At 36.2% G+C, this 27,415-nt stretch overlaps 1 protein-coding gene across 1 annotated transcript in view; it reads right to left on the bottom strand.

Annotated features, from left to right (window-relative positions):
- LOC148948938 (prolyl endopeptidase-like) overlaps positions 1-27,415 on the bottom strand; it is a 104,680-nt gene that overhangs the window by 4,377 nt on the left and 72,888 nt on the right. The window contains 5 exon segments of the mRNA XM_089094840.1: positions 14,853-15,065; positions 17,125-17,273; positions 20,369-20,482; positions 24,106-24,197; positions 24,200-24,293. Of these exon segments, the coding sequence (XP_088950966.1) occupies positions 14,853-15,065; positions 17,125-17,273; positions 20,369-20,482; positions 24,106-24,197; positions 24,200-24,293 (662 nt within the window).

The following is a 27,415-nucleotide window of genomic DNA, read 5'->3' as shown; positions in this document are numbered from 1 at the left end:
AATCAAAGGTTGATTTTTCATAAGGCGTTCTAATGCCATGGTTATGGCATTTAACTCTGCAGACACTATAAATATATTATTATACAATCTCTCACCCATTGCAATATTCAGGTGAGGAAGGAAAGCACCACTTGCTACCTTCTCATTCAGTTTGAACCCATCAACAAAAATTTAGAAATGGTTTTTATAAGTAACTGTATCAAGTTCAGCAAATTTTTTCTGGACAAAAGCAATGGGGGTTAAATATTTAGTCCACTTTGAGAAATCAGCATTTATTATGGGAATTGACCAATTCCATGGAGGGGATTGGGGGAGAGTAGGTGTAATAGACTTTGCGGGTACAGGAAACTTCTTCTGAATATTGGCATACTCATCTGCAATGCCTCTATACATGGCTGGATTTCTTAACCAATTATGTAGGCTGTGTGAGCTATTTGATTCAATTTTTGTAAGATGTTTTATCAAGAGAAAGCTACGTCTCTCCCTTATTGTTGTTAATCCCCTCTCCATAAGCAGAAACTTGGTGCTTTTGGGTTTCCTAAGACCAAATTTGAGACGTATTATATCGTTTTGTATTGTTTCAATGTTTTGCATCTGGGTCTTTGCACATGCGCTATAAACGATGAGCCCATAGTCAATATGGGGTCTTGTATGTGACTTATAAAACTGGAGTAAGGTTTTCTCCTTACAACCCCAGGGTGTGGAAAGAAGTCCTTTTGGTATACTTGTTTTTTTTATAGCATTTTTTTATTGTGTTTGAAATGTGGAGGTGGAAGTTAAGTTTTTGGTCAAGCATGAGACCTAGGTAATTAATATGATTATCTTCTGGAATAGTTGTTCCATCTAGAGTTAGTCTTGTATTAACACAATTGGATTATTTTCGACTTGGTTGGTGCAATGGGTAAACCTGAATATTGAGAATTTTTTTCAAATTGGAAAAGTGACTTTTGCAGCTTTGACTGTGCAAAGGTGTTGCCAGATGCCCATAGCACCAGATCATCAGCATATTTTAGATTCGTGTGGGGGAGGTGCAAATCACATAGATATAGGGCAAGGAGGAGGCAGCTCAGGACTGCTCCCTGAGGAAGGCTTTTGGTTATTGTCTTTTGGTGTGAAGAAGCTGAACCTACACAAACAATGAAACTTCGCAATTCTATGAAAGATATTATAAAAGATACTAGCTTGGGGGGTAGTCCAAGGTTTGCAACTTTAGTTAAAAGGATTTGGTGGTTCACATTGTCATATGCCCCTTCAAAATCTAGGAAAGCTGCAACTAGGACATCATTTTTTGAGAATGATTCATTTATTGCATTTGTTAACAATATGAAAGCATCTGTTGAGGAATGGTGTTTCCTAAAACCACTTTGAGTGTAAGGGATCATATTATTTTTTTCAAAAATCCAGAGGAGCCGATAATAGATCATTTTCTCCATTATTTTCCCCATCACATGTGTAATCATTATAGGCCTATAAGACTCGGGGTTATTTTTGGGTTAATTTTCTTTAGAATTGCTAGGAGGGACGAACATTTCCAGATATTGGGGAACGTAGATGAAGCCCAAGCATGGTTATAACAATTTAGAAGTTCCTGTTTGCATGAAGGGGTGAGATTCTTTATCCATGTAGGGTGTATATTGTCATAGCTGTTGTTATTCTTGGTCCTGATATGATGTATTGCATTATTCATTTCCTGGATTGAAAATGGGCTTGTTATATACTCGGATCCTGGGCGAGGTTGGTAACTTGGGTTCATAGGAATTGGGGAGGTTTTGCTGCAATTATTTGATGTTAGCTTATTAACAAAAAGAGTGGCAAATAACTTAGCTTTTTTCATTATCATTGTCATAATGGGTATTATTATGTATAAGCTCATACAGGAGTGGGTTGGGGGAAGTTTTTTCTTTCCCACAGATGTGGCTTATGACTTTATGTATAATTGGCTCATGTTTTTCTCTGGAGAGATTATTCGCAAAATTATTCCAGTAGTTATATTTAGCATTTATTATAATCCTTTTCAGATTAGATTCTGCTTGTAATTTTCTTAAATATGTAGTAGGTTATGTTTTTTTTAAGGAATATTCTCCTAGCTGCCTTTTTTGTTTTCCATTTATTTTGGCACTCATTCGTACCAATTGCAATTGCACTCATCCATACCAATTGCATCAACATCATTTACAAAATCTGGAAAGTTCATGCCACAGAATTTTATATTATTATTAATTATTTTTTGCTAGAAAAAAGATCACGGATGCGTGTTTTTTTTTCCCAGGGTTGATCTTGTCGATCCAGTAGTCCTAGAATATCGTGACAGGGCTCATCCGAACGAAAATTAAAAGTTCTAGTGCTCTTTTTAAGTGACCAAAAAAATTGGATAGCCATTTTGTTCAGCATAGTTGAAAATCTGATAAATATGTCCTTGAGGATAACTTAATGCCCCACAGTTCCCGGGGGAAAGGTTGCAAGTTATGAACTTTACCCATTGTTTACATATAGTATTGGTTAATGGGAAGTATACAGACGATTTCAGGGGGGATTTTTTTCGGGTCGGGGGGTCGGAGGACGGGGTTAATGGGGAGGATCTTTCCATTGAGGATGTTTTCTTCGGCGAAAGGACATTTCTATGAAGGGGGCACCGGATCTCCCAGCATTATTTAAAAAATTATCAGAAATTAAATTAAAAAAAAACAAGTTTTTCAACTGAAAGTAAGGAGCAACATTAAAACTTAAAACGAACATAAATTATTGCGTATATGAGGGGGTTCGCCTCCTAGTCAATACCTCACCCTTTACGCTAAAGTTTTTTTTTACTACTTTCGAAAGAGCTATCTATTCTAATTAACTGGCCTCTGTGATTCAGGGTTTTGTGATTCGAACAAAATTCGAACTTTAGCGTAAAGAGTGAGGTATTGACTAGGGGGATGAATTCCCTAATAGACGTTATGAGAACATACGAATATAGAAGTTCGTTACGCAAGTTAATTTGTAAATTAGGTCAGAACAACATTTTGAGAAAGCCATTTAGCCAAAAAAAAGTAAAATTAATATTCAAATTTCGTTTTAATTATTCATATACGGTGAGCCAAAATCAAAGCTGCATTAATTCAAAAACATTCAGATATTAAATAAAAAAAACAAGGTTTTTTAAACTGAAAGAAAGGAGCGACATTAAAACTTAAAACGAACAGAAATTATTCCGTATATGAAAAGGGCGGTCCCGTCCTCAACGCCTCGCTCTTTAGGCTAAAGTTTGACTCTGTCTCACAACTTTATTTTTTAAACAATAAAAAGCTTTAGCGTAAAGAGCAAGGCGTTGAGGAGGGGACCGCCCCTTTCATATGCGGAATAATTTCCGTATAAGCCAAGGTTCGGTGGTTGCTTGCCCTCGGGTGACGGCGACAGGGCAGCTTCACCGTCGAATAAATCAAATATTCCTTAAGGTCGAGTGCCAAAATCATTTGTAGATGACTTGGGTACCGGCCGGAGCGTCGTAAATGGTAGAGCAGTAATTGACACTGCGATTTGCTGAGACTAAGCCTACGACCGGGAGATTTGTCTTGCCAGCGGGCAAGTCCCCCAAAGCTACTCCCACCTCCTTTTCTCTCTGATGATCTATCCTTTCTCAGGATTAATTAAAAAACCTTTTTCCACAAAATAAGTTTTTCAAAGAAAAGTAAAGAACTCCATTAAACAAAAATAAGCAAAAATAAAATCAAATAATCTACCAAGCGTGAAACTACCACAAATCAGCATCGATAAATAAATGGAACCCAAAACGAACAGAAATTACAATAAATAGCCGAGTCAAACTCAAAACGAGCAGAAATTAACATAAGTTGGGCTCAAAAATCCTATACCTTCCCAAAGCCAGAACATAATTTGCACTTTACTGAAAAAAAAATATAAATGTTTTTACTTTTATAGCTTTAATAAACCAAATAATGTTAATATTTTGATTAGTAAATATGAGTATATGTATATTAAACTGACAATACACATTAATTTTGTTTTTTTTTCAGTAAAGTGCAAATTATGTTCTGGCCTTGGGAAGGCATAGGGGGTTATTATCCCTACTCATGTTAATTTCTGCTCGTTTTGAGTTTGACTCGGTTATTTATTGTAATTTCTGTTCGTTTTGCGTTTTATTTATTTATCGATGCTGAGTTGTGGTAGTTTCACGCTTGGTAGATAATTTGATTTTATTTTTGCTCATTTTTGTTTAAAGGAGTTCTTTACTTTTCTTTGAGAAACTTATTTCGTGGAAAAAGTTTTTTTTAATTAATTTCTGTTCGTTTTAATTTGACATAGTCTTTTCAGAGAAAAAGAAAATAATACTTTAAATCTTTTCATTTTTTTTAAAGATTTATAGTTTGGCCTGCTATTTGTATGCTGGAGAAAAATTTTCAGCAATTTTTATCAACATACACCCTCTTAAAAATCTGGCCACAAACAGAAGTGTTTAATTTAGTTTCATACCTCGTTTAGATGACCTGAAATGGAAAACTTGATACCATTCGCAAAAAAATCTGTTTACTTTCTTTGATAGCTTGGATACACTTACGCTATTTTGATTTGGTTGAATCTTAAGAGCAGAAGCAGCCCCAAAAGTTTGAACATAAAACCCTCAATCGTTCTTGGGATACTGCTGAGATGCCTTATTGGGAATTAGAATTAAAACAGTGCATTTTGATTTAATCTTATGGCAACATTTATATTTCAAACATAAAGTCAAATGGAAGGGTGGGCGTGGGAGGGGGATTTGTTTTCCTCCAATTACTTTCGACTATTAAAAAGGACATCAGCCCTTTCTATTTTCAATCGAATGAGCCCTTTTCGAAGTTCCTACGACAACTCCTTCGATACAAAGTACCCTGGTCTAAACAACAACAACAAGAACAAAAAAAAATACCTTATACCCACATCGATCTTTACTATAAAAATGTCAAGCCTTCCAATCACTTTCGACAATTAAAAAGCTAAGCCTTTTGATTTCCAATCGAATGAGCCCTTTTTGAGTTTCTACGACAACACGTCCTATAAACACCTTATATGCCCCCAGGGCATAAATTACAGCTCTTATCCTAAGGGCTGTGAGGGTAGTTGTCATCATCTAAGACCTATTTTCCAGAACTTTCAACTAGGTTAAACAAAATGGCTATCTCAAAATTTTGATTGGATGTGTCTGGGAAAATGGTGAGCGTGAGAGGGGCGGTAGTCTTTCTCCAATAACTTTTAACTATTAAAAAAGGCACTATCCCTTTCAATTTCCAATGAAATGGGCCATTTTGATGTTTCTACGACAACGCTTTTAATAAAAACTTCATATTCCCCCAAGGAATAGCTTAAAACCCTTGCCCTGAGGGATGGGGGGTTGTCATCCTCACAGACCTAACTTCCAGAACTTTCGAATACATTTAACAAAATGGTTATCTCAAAAATTTTATTGGATATTTCTGGGAGAATGATGGACGTGAAAAAAGGGTTAGTTACCCTTCAATCACTTTCAACTATTAAAAAGGGCACTAGCACTTTAAATCTCCAATTGAATAAGCCCGTTTTGAAGTTTTTACGACAAATCTATCATTAAACACCTTATATGCCCCCAGGGCATAACTTACAACCTTAGCCCTGGGGACTCTGCGGGGTTTGTCATCCTTAAATACACAATTTCCAGAACTTTCAACTACGTTGAACAAAATGGCTATATCTAAACTTTGATTGAATGTGTTTGGGGAAATGGAGGGCGTGAGAGGGGGGATTAATTACTCTCCCCTCACTTTCAACCAGTAAAAAAGGCAATTTCAATTTCTAATCCAATGAGGCTTTTTTGAAATTTCTACATCAACTTCCTATATAAACCTTATCTGCCCCCAGGGAATAAATTACAACCCTTGCACTGAGAGCTCTGATGGGGTTTCCATCCTAAAAGACCTAATTTCCAGAACTTTCGAATACGTCAAACAAAATGGATGTATCAAAATTTTGATTGGATGTGTTTGGGGAAATGGTGGGTGTGAGAGGGTTGTTTGTTGCCCTTCAATCCCTTTCTACTATTAGAAGGATACTAACCCTTTCAATTTTTAATTGGATGACACATTTTGGATGGTTTTATAACATCGTCTTAAGTAAAAACTTTACAGTCTCCCAGGAAATAACTTAAAACTCTTACCTTGAGGGTGGTGGGGGGGGGGTGTGATCCTTAAAGACCTAATTTCCAAAACGTTCAACTGCGTTGAACAAAATGGCTATCTCTAAATATTTATTGGATGTGTTGGGGGAAAAGCTGGGCGCGAGAGGGGGGTTAGTTGCGCTCAAATCACTCTCGAATATTAAAAAGAGCACTAGCCCTTTGAATTTACAATCGAATGAGCCCTTTTTCAAGTTTCTACGGCAAAGATTTCAATAAAAACCTTATATGCCCCCAGGGCACAGCTTATAAACCTTGCCCTGAAGACTGTGGGGAAAGTGTCCTGCTCAAAGGTATAATTTCCTGAACTTTAAACTGCGTAGAACAAAATGACTATCTAAAAATTTTGATTGGATATGTTTGGGGAAATGGTGGGGGAAGAAGGGGTGTTAGTTGCCTTCCAATCACTTTCAACTATTAAAAAGGGCACTAGCCATTTCAATTTCCAATCGAATGAGCCCTTTTTGAAGTTTCAACGACGACGCGTTCAGTAAAAACCTTATATGCCCCCAGGGCACAACTAACAACCCTTGCCAAGAGGGCTGTGGGGGAGTGTCCTAATCAAAAAAATAATTTTTATCTGGAAATCCACAACACTGAACAAAATGGCTATCTAAAAATTTTGATTGGATGTGTTTGAGGAAAAGGTGGGCGAGAGAGGGGGGCTAGTTGCCCTCAAATTACTTTCGACTATTAAAAAGGGCACTAGATCTTTGAATTTCCAATCGAATGAGCCTTTTTTCAAGTTTCTACGATAAAGATTTCAATAAAAACTTATATGTCCCCAGGGCATGACTTATAACCCTTGCTCTGAAGACTGTGAGGGAGTGTCCTGCTCAAAGGTATAATTTACTAAACTTTAACTGCGTGGAACAAAATGGCTATTTCAAAATTTTGATTGGATGGGTTTGGGGAAATGGTGGGCGTGGAAGGGGTGTTAGCTGCCTTTCAATTACTTTCGACTATTAAAAAGGGGACAAGCCATTTCAATTTCTAATCGAATGAGCCCTTTTTGAAGTTTCTACGACAACTCTTTCTATAAAAACTTCATATGCTCCAGGGTATAACTTACAATCCTTGTCCTGAGGGCTGTGAGGGGGCTGTCATCCTCAAAGACCTAATATTCCGAAATTTGAACTGCGCTGAAAAAAATGTCCATCTCAAAATTTTGACTTGATTGATGTGGGGAAAAGGTGGGCGTGAGAGGAGGGTAGGGTCTCGGTAAATCACTTTCAGCTACTAAAAAGGCCACTAGTCCTTCGAGTTTCAAATTGAATTAGCCTTTTTTGAAATGTCTATTACAAAACCTTCTATAAAAATCTCATATGCTCCAGGGCATGGCTTACAACCCTTGCCCTGAGGGTTGTGGGGGAGTGCCCTCCTAAAAAACATATGTTGTCTCAGGAAATTAACTAATCTGAACAAAATCGATATCTCACAATTTTTATGGGATTTTTTCGGGAACCGATGGGCGTGGGGGGGGCTAATTGCCCTCTAATCACTGTCTACTATTGAAAAGGACACTAGCCCTTTGAATTTCCAATCAAATGAGCCTGTTTTGAGGGTCCTAAGACAACGCCTTCTATAAAAACCTTATATGCCCCCAGGGCATAACTTAAAACCCTTGCCCCGAGGGTTGGGGAGGAGTGTCCTCCTTGAAAAGATATTTTCTATGTGGAAATCAACTACGCTGAACAAAATGGCTACATCAAAATTTTGATTGGATGTGTTTGGAGGAATGATGGGCGATGGGGGGGGGCTAGTTGCCCTGCAATCACTTTGGGGGGGGGGGGAAGTTGCCCTCCAATCACTTTCGAGTATTAAAAAGGGCACTAGAAATTTTGATTGGATGTGTTTGGGGGAATGATGGGCGTGGGTGGGGGGCTAGTTGCCCTCCAATCACAATCGACTATTAAAAAGGGCACTAGCCACTCCAATGTCCAATCGAATGAGCCCTTTTCGAACTTTCTGCGACAACTCCTTCGATACGAAGTGCCCGGGTATGGAGAAAAAAAAAACACACTGTGCCCACATCGTTCTTTACTTAGGCAGCGCTAGCGCGCTGCCTATGATAGTATATCCCAGAGACTTAATTTGTTGATTTCGGGTTAAACGAGTTTCCTGGAGGTAAGCAATATCAATGAATTTATTATTCATAAAATATATTAGTTCATTTCACTTATTTTCTGTAAGTGATCTTACTTTCCACTGGAGTACTGATATGTGCTGTTGATTTATTTTTCGTTGATTTGTTTTTCGTATGAGGGTATCAATGTTCAGCTTTGTTAATAGTAAAGCAAGATCTTTTTTTGCTTGAATGAGCATATGATTATGGATATAGATTTTTTCCAATTCAGCTATGATTTTTGTTTTCTGTAGTTGTTGTATATTCATGGCCTGAACTGCATTACAGTTTAGAATGAATAGGCATATATTTGGAGTTTGCATGTTTGGTTGTGCATCCGGTTTGTCAATTAAGGGATTAATTCCTGGTAGTGTTTCTGGTTTGTTTCTTCTTGGGAGGGAGGCCAGGCAGACCTCATCTCACTGGATGAGGAGGCTTGTTGGCTTGGTGATTCTTTCTGATAGGGATGTGAGCTAGGGGGCTTAGAAGATGGTGTTTTGTAAGGGGTACTTGAAGCAATGGGAGTGTTTGACTTGTGAAGTTTTGGCTGATTTCATTATGGGTTTTATTTGGTGTGGTTGGGCAGCATTTGCTTCCATAGCTGCAAAAGGGTATGAAATAGCCTTCTCTGTTGCTATTTGGAGTGCTTTGGCAAGCTCCTTCAACCTTTCTTCCATTTCTTCCAGTGCTTTGGCAAGCTCCTTCAACCTTTCTTCCATTTCTTCCCTGAATCCACATGTAAATGTCATAGATTAAGAACATGTGATCTTAACATGTCTAGCTTAGGAGTGAGGGGGGGGAGATAAGAAAAATTAAATAAACATATTAATATCTAATAGAGTAACATTTTCAATATAATCTTAATAATCTGAACCAAGTAGCATTCCATGGGTAGGAACAGGTTTGAGTATTCTGGTTTAAAGCGCTCACCTTTTTGTCATAATATTATTTTTTCTACTGACTATTTGACCACTACCTTACAGCTGTAAGGTAGTGGTCGTAATAGCGTACATCTCTAAAGCTGACTGTAGAAATGCAGTATTCTGTATTAGGAAACATCAGATAGATGGTGTCTGAACCGAGTCTGATTTGCGAGGGGGAAATCAATGGTAATAGACTAATACATTTTAGGTATAGTACCAGGGGACTTAGCTGCGCTGGGTGGAAAGAAAAAATGTTTAATCTCTTTTGCAAAACAACTTAAATTTTTTTTTTTATTCGCTGTAGAAAGTAAATCCGTTAGGATATTGGACGTCCAGGTATTTGTGAAGTCATTCATATGAAAAATGTTTCTCCACAATTAAGGCCCAAAAGTTCCCCGAAATTGTGACCTATCTAAATTATTTTTCACACCAGAAATTTTGTTTTATCCCAATTTTCAGAAAAATAAACTTTAGTGTTGTTTTCGAGAAAAACTTCACAGATAAATAAAATAAATATACATCTATAAAATTATTTTTTGTTTATAATATTGGATTAACTAATATATTGTCTACTCTGGAACTGACTCGGTTGTCGCATGGCGGGTATGGTGTCACTGATTATGTTAGAATAGTTATAGATAGTGCAAAACAAGCCTATTTGGGCCATAGCAAACAAAAAACTTGTCTTTTTTATTGAATCGTTAATAAAAGACTGACAGGATTGATACAAGAAACTAAGGTATGCAGGAGTGCTGTTATTGCAGGGATAAATATATTTTAAGAAAACAGTATATGAAGCAGCAGACGATGTCGTAGGAAGGAAGGTTACAAAAAGCAGCTAGGAGTATTAACGAAAAAGATTCAAGGTTGAAAGAAGAGAGAAGGGTTTGAAAGAAATTTCTCAGTAATTAGCTCGTGTGGGAATAACAGGAAATTAACGAAATTTCATAATCAAAGTTTGAAACAAGGAGAGGTAAAATGAGGTTAAGGATAAAATTGTTGAACATCAAGAAGATGCATTTATTTACTAAGGAGAAGTTAGAAAAGATACTAAAAGAACCAAAATTAGTAAGATCGCTGGTCGTTATCATATGCTTGTATTTATTCTATTTGATTTTGCATGTATGAAGCTAGAGATAAGATGTTGAAAATATCGTATATGATTTCAGTAATCGAAGCGGCTATGGATTTCAGGACAGCTTAAACAAAACCTTTGATTAGAAAAGGGGATAAAAATGAATGTGTTGCTTCTAGGTTTTTGTTGGATTTAGTAGGAAACAAATTACTCAATATGATGATACTGGTTAGACTAGAAAGGTTCTATAGATGAAGTTAAAAAAAAGTGGTTATAGGTAGAAAGATCTTTATCAAATTTTAATCTTGATAATTGTGACTAATAATTGTGAATTGTGACTAATAATAGTTTGTGACTAACATTGGGACTAATCGTTTTTGTAGATAGTGAACATATGCTTAATTCGGCTGATAGAAAAGTGTTAGTGAAGGTCTTTTTTTTATTCCCAAACTCGCGGCGCCAGGTATAATTAAATATCTCATTTGCGACTAGTCTTTTGTCGAGGTTTTCAGATGACTATTGAATCTTCTTTTGAAAGTCAATAGAGAAACTTCTGCGAATAACTTCCTCAGGAAGACTTGAGAGTGCCGGGGAAGGACAAAACCTGCTCTATTCGACCTATTTTATATCTTTTGGAATGGTGCCAGCAACGGTTTCGGAGCACCAGTATACAGAGGGTATACATAGTCGATAATGGGTCTCATGTAAAGACATGCAGCAAGGTTTTTGCAGCAAAGGGTTATAACCAGCTTTCTTGCACAGGAAGTTCTCACCCGATCGAGGTGAGCTTTCCCAGAGAGAACCCTATATTATCCTTATTTAGTATACTAGATAAGTATATTAAAGAGATTTATGATATGCGCGAAAGTTTGAAAAAATAATCAAACTTTATGCTTAGATTAATAGTAGTAAATTATCAGGCCTATAAACAGCTTTATAAACTATAAACAGGTCCTTAATTCAGCTGATAGAAAAAGCAGAAGATACAAAAGCAGAGTAAATAAAAGACACAAAAACACAAAAAAATGAAGTTATTTACAAGAAAGAGTGGATAAGACGGTGGAGCGAACCAAAGACTTAATGGTGGCTCAATTAATAATTTACAGCTAAACGATATGTTTTAATAATATCTACTGCTGAATATAGAGTAACTAATCTACTATTACAGAAAGATCGAGAAAGATAAAGTAAAATGTAAGATACCAGTAACAGTCGGTCTCAATTTGTACTAAATTACTATTTTTAAACGTACTACTAACACCGGGATAAGAAAGCACGGAGTGGCAACTAAAGCTGGTGCATAGTCTAGAAAAAGTTCGTCTTTTATGAAGACTCCCATTTCTATAATTTTTGAATACACTAACTTAGGTTTAACTTTAACATATATAGTCTAGATAAAGCTCGTCTACTATAACGACTCTGGTTTTCAAAAATTTTCGAGTACCCTAGCTTAATATTCATTTTAACAACCCTAAGAACCTGATACCGAAAAGAGCTAAGTAATCTACAAACAGTGAGATCTAGCCAGCAAAAATACTCTACTTTTATAATAAGCAAAAGACAGAAATCCAACGGATCGGATCCTACAACACAATTAAACACAAGATATTTAAATTTATCTAAATTACGAAATAGCCAAATACCTCGAAAATCACTAACTAGACAGAATATGACAGGCCAACTTGAGAAAGACTATGAGAAGCAAATCATCTGCATAAGCAAAATATGATGAATCAGAAAAACCTGTCAAACAGGTACTTAGAATCCCAGACACTATACTGGCAATACAGGCATTAAGAATATGTGGCGAAAGTACACCTCCTTGCCTGATCCCAATGCGCACGGCAACATGCCCAAAAAAAATCTCCACTAGACGACTTAAGCGGCAAGTGAGAATACGAGTACAAAAACTTCAAAACCAAGATCAGAGAAGCGTTAATCCCAAGTTGATGCAAAGCAAACCAAACTTGCAAATGGTAAGCACTTTCGAATACTTTAGGATTGACTAAAGTACAAAAATGGAGACTGCAACGATTTTGACTAGCTTCCTTTGAAATATAGACAAGAGCCTGATGAACATATTGACAACTATGCTTTTCTCTGAAAACTATTATCCAAATATTTAACCAAATCAAAAATATGTGGGAGAAATATACTCAAAAGTTTACTAAGAGTACATGCCATAATAATGGGCCTGTAAGAATTGCAAGAATTCAGATCTTTCCTTTTCTTCAAAATAGATGAGACACTACTACATAAAAACAAGGGACAAGGAAACTTAGCAATGCATACTTGAAATAATAGCTAAGGATGGGAAACAGGTTCAGGAGACTTATATTGGGTTCTTTTACTTAGCCAAAAGAATTTATTTTCGAAAAAACTTTTCCATTACTTTTATTTTAACTTAAATTATATGCTAATTTTCTTCATTACAATAGAGAAATCCAAAGGATTTTCTTCCATGCCATGAGCAAATGTTTCCCAATGTTTCTTCCCAGAGTTATTAAGCAACTGACACAAGAGCTGATAACTTTTTTTTTGTTTGCCTCTCTTTTGCCATCGGTGGCCCTATTCCTGTTAGAACTGTAATATTCGCTCACGTGGTCGCGTAGTGCAATGTTTTCCTGCATTATCTGGCATCTATTCAGGCAGTAAATTCATGAATAATCCTTACTAGCTCACGATTATCGAAGCTGAAGCTTTGCACCCGTCAAATATATCAATGAAAAGACATCACTGGACAGCTCACTGGACAGAAAAGGCTTCACTAAGCTCACGAATATCGCCATGCAGTTCTAGATAGTATAGGCTAGGATTGATAGCTAACTATGATTTACTCTTATTAGTTCTAAATCGCTTCAAAACAAACTCTTAACTGCGAAGTTGATCGTTAGAGTACCAAGAACATTGAAAATGAAATCTGATTATTTGCAAAGTGTTGGGACCTTTGTCCTTTTTATCAGAAAAATGGCCCTTTTTGTAAATTTAACTTATTTTATCTTACAATGTTTAAACTCTGGACCGGTCTGTTACCACGTGATGTCCTGAAAGAATTCACAAATTAATTCAATTCAAAAAGTGTAGAAGGCGATGACTCATACGTCTTCAAAGGATGCTGGGCAATTTTAATTTTGACTCAGTTATAGAGTCAGAGCGGCGTGCACGGGGGCGTGTCTCAAAGTGTCTTGATTAATTGTAAGAGTTTTGTTATCTAGTTCTTGTGATGAGTTTGAAGTGTTTTATTTTATACTTTTGACTTTTTAATTAGCCTGGGTAGGGTCTGAAGCCTAGAGAGAGGCTGAGATTATATTGCCTTGGTATAGGAAGAGAATCCTATACTAAGTAAGAGATATTTCCCTGAGAGAAAGAAAGAGAATCGGGGAGCTTAGTACTTGTGGCGTCTGGGGCCAATTACTGTGGCACTTTTATACCACAGGGGAAGTACACTTGGCAGAACCTGACGGTTGTGGAAACCGCCAGAAACGGGACACGTAGAAATCTGTGGCGTGTAGGAGTTACCCTGACTCCTGAGGCTTCGCTAGGTGACTCTGGTGGCATTAGAGTTCTCCCAATAGCGGCGGAGGAGGAGTAAGAGCCCCCTCCCAGCTTACAGCTAGTGAAATCTGGCATGGGCTAGAATCAACGACTAACTCTACTTTTCTTTAAATAGCTTATTTTGTGGAATTTTTTTTTTTAAATCAATATATCAACGAAAGACGACACATTTGCTATCACTCCATAGCTGAGATTCAGTTCTATCCGTCTACCGGGCTATTTTGTTGAAATTCAATGTACATGCTTTCTTTTCATATTGCAAATACGTGGAATATTAGTTGAGAATTGTTGAAGACAGGATAACGTTCTTATTTTTTGAGCAAATTTAGATCCTTCTCCAAGAAAAATTCTAAGCAATATCACAATTCTGGTTCCGTAAATGGATAAATCCAAGACTAATCAGTCCAGTGATATCTTCTCTTTCTGGTGAATGTCACAGCTGGAGGTTCTTAACAAAATCGCTTGTTTCAGAGGGAACACATACCTTAAGGCTTAGTTTTTTACAACTGGAAAAGATGGATGCTCAGAATAACAGTATTACTATGTGTAACAGGAATCTGGAAAACAATGCAAATACCTAGTATTGGAAAGTTGGGAACAAATTACTCCTGACGCAATCTTTTCAAACTGATTACTTCTCATTGTGATTTTTCGTTTCTGAAATACAAATTTGCCGTTAAATTCACGAAAAACCCCAGGCCGTTCATAAATCTTTGTTTTTTTATCGACGGGGGGGGGATATTATATGCCTAAGAATTAAGAAAAACTCCAGGCCATTGATTGAAGTTGGCTTTTTTTTATCGACAGATGCGACAATGATGCGGCTTGGACATTGAAAAAACTTAAATATTTGGCGAATCCGTCATCAATAAAAGGAAATTATCACTAGATTACTTTAGATTTTAATAATGGACTTTATAACAAACTTTAATAACAGACGTAACTATGGTGTAACTCGGGTATAACTGTTCAACTTTACTATCGACTTACCCAACCATAGGTATTGCTGCTGCATAAAGTTCCGGCCTTTGGTTGACGCAAGCACCAACTAGCATGCCTCCATGCGACCCACCCATTATGGCCAACTTATTACTTGAAGTGTATTTTGCATCTATAAGATATTCAGCTCCGGCAATGAAATCGTTAATACAATTCTGTCGATTTAACAATCGTCCAGCGTTTTGCCACTCTTCTCCATATTCTCTGAAACGCAAAGAAATGAACATAAAACTATCAAATATTTGTATTTCGAGTACGAAATTCAAAGTAAACAGTTTTTCGTTAGATTCATCAATCAATTCATTACTATTCCACATATAATTCAGACTATATCAAAAAGAATTTATTTTATCAAAGGTGGCTAGGGCTCGCAATATTGAGGTTTAACCCAATTACAGTGCACGAACCGTGAATGCTACTGGATCCTATAGAGCATTTTCAAGCATTTTATTTCACGATCAGTGAAAGGGGGGCTCCTTCCCCCTTCTTGTCGAATAGGATACCCCCTTGACCAATGGGGAAAAACAAGGATAATCATTATTCCCACCAGTCTTGAACATTCTCTAAAGTTATTATACATTATCATCTCTCGTGCGCTTCACTAAATTACCTTCTGCTGCAATGATCATGATCATGTTCAGCCTGCTTTTTTTCCGATCCAACCTTTATATCGAAGGATTCTTCAAAGAAAACAGTCTATAGCGAGCTACAGACATGTTCTATTCCTGATCCAAACGCCAAGATGCAAATGATTTTAGACTATACAAGTCTATAAAGAGTAAGCAGAAAAGATACTAATCATGGTCCCAGCGGTAGCTGCATCCTAGTAAAGAACGAACCCTGGCCCATAGCAACCAAAAAAAATTTAAAAACTCGTTAAAAAATAAAATTACTCGTAAAAGCCAGCGGTTTCTTGCGCCTATTTGAGATAGCAAGCCATTTAATTCTTTTACCTTCTCTGTTGTGCCTGATACAAGAAATTCACTAGTGTATTTTTTAAAGGTAAATGTCAATCCGGTAACTCTAGATCGGCCTTGCTTGATGTGGCTGAATCCGCGTTTTTTGGTTTATTTATATTTTTATTTCAGTGTTTGAATAGTTTATCGTTTGGGTCTCATGTAAAGTGGCACCTATCTTTTATCGTTTTAAATGCTTTTTTTTACAATTTCTTTAAGGCTTAATTCGCAATTTCCTTAATAAATCTTACACTATTGAATGATTATCGAAATACACCTTCCTCTATGCCACCATGGCTTGTAAAAGCTTAAGGTCAATTCGGACGACCTGGTTTTAAAGACGAGGCTCTTGGCTTTTTCCACAACTTACGAAAACGCAGGTCAAAAATAAATCCAGGAAATAGGAGGTGTGTATTATTTAACAAAACCTCAAAATTCACGAAGGACAAAACAAAAGCAAAATAAAAAGAAGATAGGAACAGAAAGAATACAAAAATCAAGGATAAAAAGAAAAAGAAAGATAAAGACGAAAAACAGGGTTATTCCCAGTCAGACATTTTGCACCGAGGTTGGTTTAGCGGAAGTCTTGGCCAAAATATTTTCATTTTTCTTCTTTTATCATTGCCTATTGACAACCTCGTTTTTCTTCGTTATCCTTCGTTTTCTTGTTTTGTCATACTGAGCCAGTATGGTCTAAAAAATTATTTAAAAAAAAACCTAAGAGTTTGAAAAGATCCAAAGATATTATATAATTATAGTATTTTGATCAATACATTTTTGAGGGTATATTTTTAATATATGCAGTTTTCCAAAGACCCAAAGAATAGGACCAGAATCAAAGGATCTTGAGGTAAAAATTAAGGAGAGGCACGCCCTGGCAGGAATTTGCGCACCCCCCACAGTTTTGCTAATTTAGGAACGATTTACAAAACCATCCCTCCCTATTTTCGCTTGATTTAGATTTATCAATTGATTGTACAGAACAAAACAGTGTACATAAATGGGAAATGGATTGAAAAATCAGATAAATGTTTTCTTCCTAAAAAATGTCGATTTTTTTTTCAGGAGCGACGCAACAGTTTGATAGACTGAATAACTTCTTCTAGTGGGTCTCAAAGTACCATATCCGTAGAGAAAGAAAGAAAGAAATAAGAAATAATATATATATATATATATATATATATATATATATATATATATATATATATATATATATATATATATATATATATATATATATATATATATATATATATATATATATATATATATATATATATATATATATATATATATAAAGGCTTTACCCCCCTCCGCGAATATTCGCCAAGGCAAAGACACCATTAAAGTCATGTATGAATGCTAAACGGAAAACACTGAAGCTTGGCTTCATGCTTATATTGAATCCACCATATCCATAAAGAAGTGTAGGAGTGGAGCTATCTAATTTGAGATCCTGAAAAAAAAAGCGAAACTTAATTCATTGAGTTAAGTGTTATCCATCAAAATTTACGGGCCTGAGAAAATTTGTCCGATTTTAGAAAAAGAGGAGAAACTTCCCCCAAAACTCATAAAATCTTATAGAGAATTCTACCGGCATATTCAGCGTATCAGAGAACCCTACTGTAGAGTTTTTAAGCTCCTACCTATTAAAATGCAGAATTTTGTATTTTTCTTTTTTGCCAGAAGGAAGATCATGAATGCGGGTTTATTTGCTTGTTTTCTTTTTTCCCAGGGGTGATAATATCGAGCAAATAGTCCTAGAAGGTCGGGAGAGGGCTCATTCAGACGAAAGTTGAAAGTTCTAGAGCTGTTTTTAATTGAACAAAAGATTGGGGAACAATTAGCCCCCTGTCCCACGCCCCTTTTTCCCCAAACACATCCAATCAAAATTTTGACATAGTCATTTCGTTCAGCATAGCTGAAAGGTCCAATAACTTTGCTTATTGAGATGACATGAGCCTCTGAGGGATGAACTATATGTTATACGGTTTGCCCATTGTTTACATGTAGTATTTGTTATTTAAAAATATACTGATATTTTCGACGGGAATTTGCCAGAACTTACTTTCTCTACGGCTACTGAATTTTCCACATGGAGATTATGTTATAGGTGAAATTTTCACCACGAAGAGAAATGTCCGAGGAGGATTTTTCCATCGGAGGGTGGGGGGGGAGGATGTTTTGGGGCATATTATCTACGAGGGGGTAATTTCCGGCATGATTTGAAAAATGATCAGAAATTAAACATAAACAAGTTTTTATTCAAATGAAAATAGGGAGAATTTTCAGGGGAATTGTCCGCAAGAAATTTTAGGGGAGATTTTCAGCAAGGAGTGAATTGTCCGGGGGAAATTTCTGGGGTGGGATTTGCGGGAGGAATTTTCATTTGGGGAATTTTCTATGTATTTCCGGAATTATTTGAAAAACAATCATAAACTAATAAATTTTTTTTCGACTAAAAGTAAGAAGCAACATTAAAACTTAAAAACAAATTATCAGAGTAGAAATGACGCTGAAATTTCCACAGACTTAAAATTTCAGAAAATACTTAGAAAAAAAATGAGCTGTGTCAGGTCATGTATGTTCTCTTTAAACGCCATATTTTGCAAAATGTGGCGTTCCCCAAGCATCAGTTCTGGGCCCCCTATTGTTTTTTATACATATATTGATGATTTGGACAAGTCTGGTAAGCTGTGATCTGTCAGCTAGGGAAGTTTCTTCGCTTCAGGCTATTTTACCGGGGTTTGCAGATGATATTCATTATACGATGGCTGCTAGGACAGAAAAGGAGCAGCTAAAAAGCTTTTGAAAATTTATTTGCTATGCATTGAAAAATGGATGAAATATAACCTGAACTTAAACCACAAGAAAAGCTCCTTGGTAATACATGGTAGAAGCCCCGATTATTATCCTTGGATTGAGCAGACACAGTTAAGTGGAAACATCGTCATATGTGCGAAATCAGAGAAGTTTCTTGGAGTTGTACTGGCTGAGTGCCTCAGCTTCAAGAATCATGCTCATCATGTTTCCTAAAAGGTTTCTCATACCATCGGAATGATAAAAAAACAAACTTCAGCATAGTTTCCCGGATAATATCCTAAGGACACTTTATTTCTCTCTCATGTATTCTCAGCTAGTATATTGTATTACTGTATGGTCTCCTAAATTCGTAGTTCACCTGCATCCATTGAGAATTCTTCAAAATAAAGTGGTTAAAGCGCTGACGGGTGTAGATAAACGTTCTTCAGTAAGGTCCAGTTATGTTGAACTTAAGATATTACCAATGTTTGGTCAGGTGAAATTTTATAATGCTCTATTTATGTCTAAGTACCAAAATAATTTGTCACCCAAGTGCTTTAACGGTCTTTTTTTTTACCGTTTTCAAGTGTTCACAAGCATAATACAAGGAGTTCAAGTCAGTTCAGAAATCCTGGAGAAGTTATTACGACGATAATTAGAGCGTGTTAAAAATAAAAATAAAGAGCAGACACATGTGGTTAGAAGACATACGACACCGAGAAATTGAGCGAGTCAATAGTGGAAAAGAAGAGCAGAGACACACACGGTTAGAAGAAAAGCGGCGGCGTGACAAAAATAAAATGAAGAGCAAATGCACACGCGGTTAGAAGACATGCGACACCAAACATGTGAGTGAATCAATGAAAATCAACCTAGACCGTGAGAATCAAAACATGTCAAAATTGAAAATGATAGCGATTATGATTGGGTTTGGGATTTTGACCCAAACCCAATTGGGTTTGGGAATCTTCCGTAATGACAAAATATAAGCCAAGGCAAAAGAAGAAGTTTTTGTCCCACGGCTCTTAAATATAAAACCTAAATATTGATTTACATAAAAGCTTTCACTGTCTTTTATTAATTCCTTGTTGTTTTACCATTTGTTATTTCTAAGACTTATTATAGTGTTATTATAATCAAAACATAAGATTTTAATTTAACCACTTAATTTATTCCTTTGTTTAATTTAAACTAAAATGTTTATGAAAGTTGACAATTTCTAATATTATTTGACCAATTTGGCAGCGTTGACAATTTCTAATATTATTTGACCAATTTGGCAGCTTTTGGAGTTCCCTGTGGTGCTGCCAAGACCTTGCCGACACAGGAGACACAATATTTCTTTTTTTTAAATAAATACATAGTCAAGTCGCAGATCCTCAACAGCTCTCAATGGTGGCTTTTCCCCTGAGAGAATTTAATAATGGACATTTGTCTTTGAGACAGTCGGCTGCCACTGAGGCTCGTAAAATAATTTTATGGCATCAAATCCCCTTAGAACCCAATATGAAAACGGGTTGGATACATCAGCGAGCTTTTGGTTTTCATGAGCCTTTTTCCGCTAATTTGGTTACCTGTTTCCACGTGGATCAGAGGACAGTTTTCCAAGTTTTGGCAGGGAATATACCATATGAATCCCAATTATTCACTACAATTATCACTGATTACCAAACTTTGTTATGGATTCATGCCGCAAAAGATAAATTCTAGAAACAAGATAAGAGAGAAAGAAAAAAAAGAAGAAATTACCTTTTTATGTACAATAAACATGGGTACTTTGGTGCCATCTTTACTAGAGTAGAAAATTTGCTTCGTCATAAATTTTGTTCTATCAAGTTTATCCAAAGTGACTACACGAATAACCTAAAAAAGAATGAAAGTTGAATATTTAAGACACGCTATACAAAATACGGAACAAAAACAGATGGGCATCTGATAAAAGGAACTTTAACGCATTTATGGTCCCTGTGAAAGAAGTAATTTTTCAACAAGGCTTCACCTTTAAGCTGCACTATAAGGCCAAGATACTTATATTATAGGGTTTATTATTTTCATATCTATCCAATCACCGAGACCGATTATGATATTGCTTAATTTTTTTTTGAAGAGTCACACAGACTTGCTTAGAAATAAAATTTTTCTTTTTTGATTAATATTCCACCAATTTCTAATGAGATTTTAGTCTAAGAATATAGAATATTTTCAAGAAAATGTTGAGTAAAACTTTAATTATACGTCGGAAGAGAGCTTTAACTACCTATACTTTTCCGCTATAGAGACTTTATAGAGACCTATACCTATTTCAGCAAGACTTTAAGCTTTGTGTAACACGCAGCTTTGTGGCAGTTCCACATCTGTGACATCTGTGGCTGTATAGTAGTATGACAAGATTATTATACCACAGGATTTGTTGGCTCCATATCAATCCATTTACTGAAGCAGAAGTATGATAGAGCTAAGACTTTTTCTCACAGAATGATCTAAACTTGCTTCAGAATGGAAAATTTTCCCTATTTCCACATGTTTCTCATGCCTTTAAACAAGTTTTTCTATCTACAAACACTCACAATGTGATAGTATAATTCAGCTTAATCAACGTTAATCTCAGATGGTCTTGACGGATATAGCTGAATAAAATAATTTAAAGCGACATAAAAATACAAGTACCGATGACAGAGCAGACTACTGAGGAGATGTTGAAAGTTCAAGACTTTTTTTTTTTTTTTTAAACCAAAATTTAGATTATAATAATTTTAATTCAGTGTAGAGGAGTTTGGGCTAGGTTAGGATTTCATTCAGAGTGAGACTTTAGCAATAATGAGATTTCACCAATGTTGGTTTTGGAACATGCTAATTTAATTCAAATCTAGCTCTAAAACTGCTACTAGTAGTGCAGCCAGTTTTACTCCTACGTTGAATACGCCTAACACGACCGTTTTTGCCGAGTCCATCGTAATTAATCATGGTTCCTATCTGTTGACAAATTGAGAAAATAGCTGGTCTGAGAGTATTTTAGTTGTAATCCCACACCACCCCACCCCACCCCGTCCTTTTAGGAAAAATCCTTTTATCTGGGTTCAAAACCCTTTGATTCTTCTGATTCAAATCCAGAAACACATTTTACTAGTATTATTACTAGTACTACACATTATTACTACTACTAGTTTTACATTATTACTACACATTATTACTACTACACATTATTACTATTATTACTAGTACTAGTATTACACATAATACTGGTACAATTACTAGTACTAGTATTTAGAGTCACTAGCATTACTCATTTGCGACTACATCTAGATCTAAGGTAATCCTGGCGAGGAATTCTCCAATCAATACTACTCATGGCATCTCTCAAAGGAGAATAAGTCCAAAAATGTTTTTTTTTTAATTTTGACCTCCCTCCCCCCTTCATCCACCGCACACAAGGACAAATACTTTAATTTAGGCTCAATAGATGTCTGGCTAGCTATCAATATAAGTGGAGTCAAAACCAAAACTTGTTTGATTTGAATCCAAATTTAGTTGAACTGAAATTATTTAAATTGAAGTTGCAAATCATAAATTCTAATGTTCCCTTAAAAATACAGATGCAAATTTCAGCATTAGGGCTGAATCCCGGTGTTTACTAACCCTGTTTTTGAAATACAAGTTTCTAAACATGTATTTGATGAAGGAAAAAAACGGATATTTGTAGCGAGTATAGTAACACCCGTTGCTGAAACGAAACGGGGGGTTTCTGAAAAGGTTGTTCTTAACCACAAAGATGGAGCGGATACCTGAAACATTTAAACAAATGGGGAGGGAAAAAAGCACATTTACATTGGCAAGGGAAAACATGGTCACGAGAAGCAATAAATAGAAAAATCAATACATTCCTGAAAAAAGACTGCCCAAAAGTTGGGAAGACACTTGTTGAGAAAAGAGGAGTGGAAAAAAAGAGAAAAAAAGAAAAGTTGGGAAGAAACAAATTTAGGAAGAGACTTGCAATAAGTACAAGTAATGGATATGCTATTCGCACAACAATTAGAAACATAAAATACAATTAATTTTGTTTGAAAAATAAAAATGAAGAAAAATTAAATCGATTCTGATGCAAAGAATATTCTCAATTATTTCGATTTGGGATTAGTGGTGATAAAACTAATAACCAGTCACCAAAAACGAGACGAGAAACAAGTCAATATCTGAAGCCTAGTCAATACCTTGAAGGTCAACTTGGATGTACATAATAACGACAACAATTTCAACTGCGACCAGCGTTTCGGGTGACCATACATAAACCTGTCTTTAATTACGGTGAGTTGTACGTAGTATTTTTCTGTGTTAAACAACAACAAAACTTGGAAGTTCGGCTACCACCTGAAAATGAACGTGGGACGTATAATATTATGTGGAAAGAAGAATTGAATGCTAAAGTAAAGAACCCTAGACTTTTTTTTAAATCAAACGAGAAATAATTGAGTGTAAATATAAGTATATTTTTTCTCGAAAACAATTTCGATATTTTTTTTTCTAAAGATTAGCACACTGGCGCTTTCTGGCATAAAAAAGGAACAAGATAGTTCATAATTTTGGGGAAAAGTCTTTTTTTTTCAGGGTGACCATGTCCAACCTATGATGACTTCATAACATCGTGAGGTATTCCAATTAGGTTCATTCTTTACACTCATCAATAGTATTATTTTCGCTTCAAAGCAGCTGGACTGGTTTACAACAAAATTAACATAGCGACAGCAAGAATCATAATCATACAAGCCTGCAGTGTGACGAGTATCAGACCAGAACGAAGCTCGGTCTAAGATGTTATGACTCTGTGAAGAACGTTGTTTACTAAGCTGTTGCTGCAACCGTGATAAACAGGACGAAGGAATTGAATTCACACCAGAAATTTTAATTCGACTGAAATTGATGATTTACAACCCCATGACTGAATTGAATATTCAGTCATGGGGTTATATATACATATATATATATACATATATATATATATATATATATATATATATATATATATATATATATATATATATATATATATATATATATATATATATATATATATATATATATATATATATATATATATATATATATATATATATCTGGTCTACAAACATCTCAAAATGGCATCATGCATGCCATCCTTCAATTTGCAAGCATTTTAACATACCAAATATGCCAACATTCTATGAACTTGATATCCTTAATATAAAAATATGCATATATACACAAATATTCATATAGATAGACCTGGCCTACGCACATATTGTAGTGGCATTTTACAAGCCCTAAGTCACTTCACTAGCGTTTTAACATGCCAAACAAGCCAACATTCTATATACTCGATATCCCCAATGTATAACATATTCTTGTCAGAAACTAGGCAGCAAAAATACCTAATCGTAGCATCACACAGGACAATTCTTTTCAAATTCCGAAGATATTAGATTCAGATAGGCAAAGATAATCAAAATTCACACCTTAGGTTCAGCAGTTGCATCTTTCGATATATCAACTTGATAAATAATCGTGGGAGACAAAAATGACGTGACGCTGAAAAAGAACTCGGAGTATTTCTTTTTCCTGAAAAGCCAGATATTGTGCCCATGTCCAAATTATACTCTTTGATCAGATTGCCAGTCTTCAAGTCCCTGAGCTGGAGTATATCCTTGAAAAAAAAAACATATTTATTTCAGCCAAATATTCTACAGTGAAAACTGGGAAAATAAAACAACAACTCTAAAAACTAGTTGTTACACAGATATAAATAATAATAATAATATTAATAACAAAACCTATAATATACATAATCTATAACAATAATAGTAATAAATAATAGATGTTAATAATAATAACATGAAAATGAAATCATTTTTGCCTTTTGGATCCGGTTTAGGTCTATTCATACCTGAAAAAAAAACTTTCTGGTATATTGTCTGGTAGTTTTAAAATTAAGAGATTCTTAGGGTAATATGACATTTTCGTCGGAGCTGCCACGTTGAACTATTAAAATAACTAAACAAAAGCAATTCATTAAATTTGACAACATTTTTCGGTCGTAAAATTGAAATACTAAAGCCTTAAGTACACGTTGAGTTTACAGCGAGCATGCTAGTAGTCGAGTACACACAAAATTCCCACATTCTTAGTAGTCAGCTAGGCGGTGGGTGTAAACCGTGGGTTGTCGTCTGCTGTTAATACTAATCATATCCGGAATTACAAGCTCGTCCAGCCTTTTCAAGACCAGTGCCACTGGAACTTTTGCACATATTAATGTAATTACATATGGCTAGTTTACAAGCTAGCTCACCCAAAAGACTGTGAGTGGTGTATAAAGTCGTCGGCAGTTCAACTTTTTCCAGAACGTTTTTACAAACAGTTAAAGGAGAGAGTAGCCTACATAGAGTACGCTGGACCGGTTTAAGACCTGCTTGTGAAAAACCTGGCTTGTGAACTGACCTTGAGTACTTGAACCTTAATAACATATTGATTCTCAAAAACAGAACACCTTCAGAAAAAAAACAACGCCTTTTCAAACTGTTTTGTCCCACATGTTTTCAGCTTAATGTTTTGGCTTCATTTTTTTGGGGGGGGGGCTAATATTTCACTCGCGTCTTTTTTTTTTAATGTGATGCCCGTTACTAGAAAAAATGGCATAGTTACATAAGAAGATCAAATCATAGGCAACGCGCTAGCGCTGCCTAAGTAAAGAACGATGTGGGCACAATGCGTGTTTTTTTTCTCCATACCCGGGCACTTCGCATAGAAGGAGTTGTCGTAGAAACTTCGAAAAGGGCTAATTCGATTGGAAATTGGAGTGGCTAGTGCCCTTTTTAACAGTCGAAAGTGATTGGAGGGCAACTAGCCCCCTCCACGCCCATCATTCCCCCAAACACATCCAATCAAAATTTTTAGATAGCCATTTTGTTCAGCGTAATTTATTTCCAGATAGAAAATATCTTCTTGAGGAGGAAACTGAATGTTGACACAATGTACAGTGTATTATTTTTTTCTTTAAAGTAGGGAACTCCATATAGAAGGGGTCGTCGTAGAAACTTCAAAAGGGGTTCATTCGATTGCAAATCGAGAGTTCTAGTGTCCTTTTTAATGGTCGAAAGTGATTGGAAGGCAACTAGCCCCCCTCCCCCTCACAGCAATCATTCTCCCAAACACATCCAATCAAAATTGAGATAGCCATTTTGTTCAGCGTAGTTGATTTCCAGATAGAAAATGTGTTTTTGAGGAGGACACTCCCCCACAAACCTCAGGGCAAGGGTTTTAAGTTATGCCCTGGGGGCATATAAGTTTTTTATAGAAGGTTTTGTCGTAGAAAGTTCAAAACAGGCTCATTCGATTGGAAATTCAAAGCGCTAGTGCCCTTTTTATTAGTCGAAAGTGATTGGAGGGCAACTCTCCCCCCCCCCACGCCCATCATTCCCCCAAACACATCCAATAGAAATTATGAGATAGCCATTTTGTTAAGCGTAGTTGATTTCCAGATAGAAAATATGTTTTTGAGGGGGACACTCCCCCACAACCCTCAGGGCAAGGGTTTTAAGTTATGCCCTGGGGGCATATAAAGTTTTTATTGAAGGCGTCGTCATAGAAACTTCAAAACAGGCTCATTCGATTGGAAATTCAAAGGGCTAGTTCCCTTTTTAATAGTCGAAAGTGATTGGAGGGCAACTAGCCCCCCCACGCCCATCGTTCCCCCAAAAACATCCAATAAAAATTTTGAGATAGCCATTTTGTTCAGCGTAGTTGATTTCAAGATACAAAAAATGTTTTTGCGGTGGAGACTCCCCCACAGACTTCAGAGCAAGGATTGTAATTTATACCATTGGGCCGCATAAGGCTTTTATAGAAGGTGTTGCTGCAGGAACTTCAAAAATGGCTCATTTAATTGGAAATTCAAAGGGCTAGTGCCCTTTTTAATAGTCGAAAGTGGTCGGAGGGAAATTAGCCCTCCCCCCTACGCCCATCTTTCCTCCAAACACATCCAATCAAAATTGTGAGATAGCCATTTTGTTCAATGTATTTGATTTCCAGATAGAAAATAGGTTTTTGAGGAGGACACTCCCCCACAGCCCTAAGGGCAAGGGTTGTAAGTTATGACCTGGGGGCATATAAGGCTTTTTATAGAAGGTATTGTCGGAGAAACTTCAAAAAAGGCTCATTCGATTGGAAAGTCAAAGGGCTAGTGCCCTTTTTAATAGTCGAAAGTGATTGGAGGGCAACTAGCCCCCCGCCCATCATTCCCCCTAACACATCCAATCAAAATTTTTAGATAGCCATTTTGTCAGCGTAGCTGATTTCCAGATAGAAAATATGTTTTTGAGGAGGACACTCCCCCACAACCCTCGGGGCAAGGGTTTTAAGTTATGCCCTGGGGACATATAAGGTTTTTATAGAAGGCATTGTCCCACAAACTTCAAAACTGGTTATTTTGATTGTATTTTCAAAGGAATTGTTCCCTTTCCTATTTGCGAAAGTTATTGGAGGACTGATAGCCCCCCCCCCATATCGAGCATTTTCCCCAACAAATCCATTCACACGTTTAAGATAGCCATTCTGATGATCATAGTGGATTTCCCGATAGAAAATATCTTTTTTAAGAGGACACTTCCCCACAACACTCGGGGCAAGGGTTCTAAGTTATGCCCTGGGGCCATATAAGGTATTTATAGAAGGCGCTGTCGGATAAACTTCAAAACAAGCTCATTCGATTGGAAATTCAAAAGGGTAGTGCCCTTTTTAATAGTCGAAAGTGATTGGAGGGCAACTAGACCC

Source organism: Artemia sp. Qi Xiang Cuo, chromosome 9, assembly GCF_049724085.1.
Source record: "Artemia sp. Qi Xiang Cuo chromosome 9, ASM4972408v1, whole genome shotgun sequence".
Taxonomy (NCBI): Eukaryota; Metazoa; Arthropoda; class Branchiopoda; order Anostraca; family Artemiidae; genus Artemia; species Artemia sp. Qi Xiang Cuo.
Note: the sequence above shows the minus strand (reverse complement) of the source record. Positions and strands in the feature narration are given on the sequence as shown.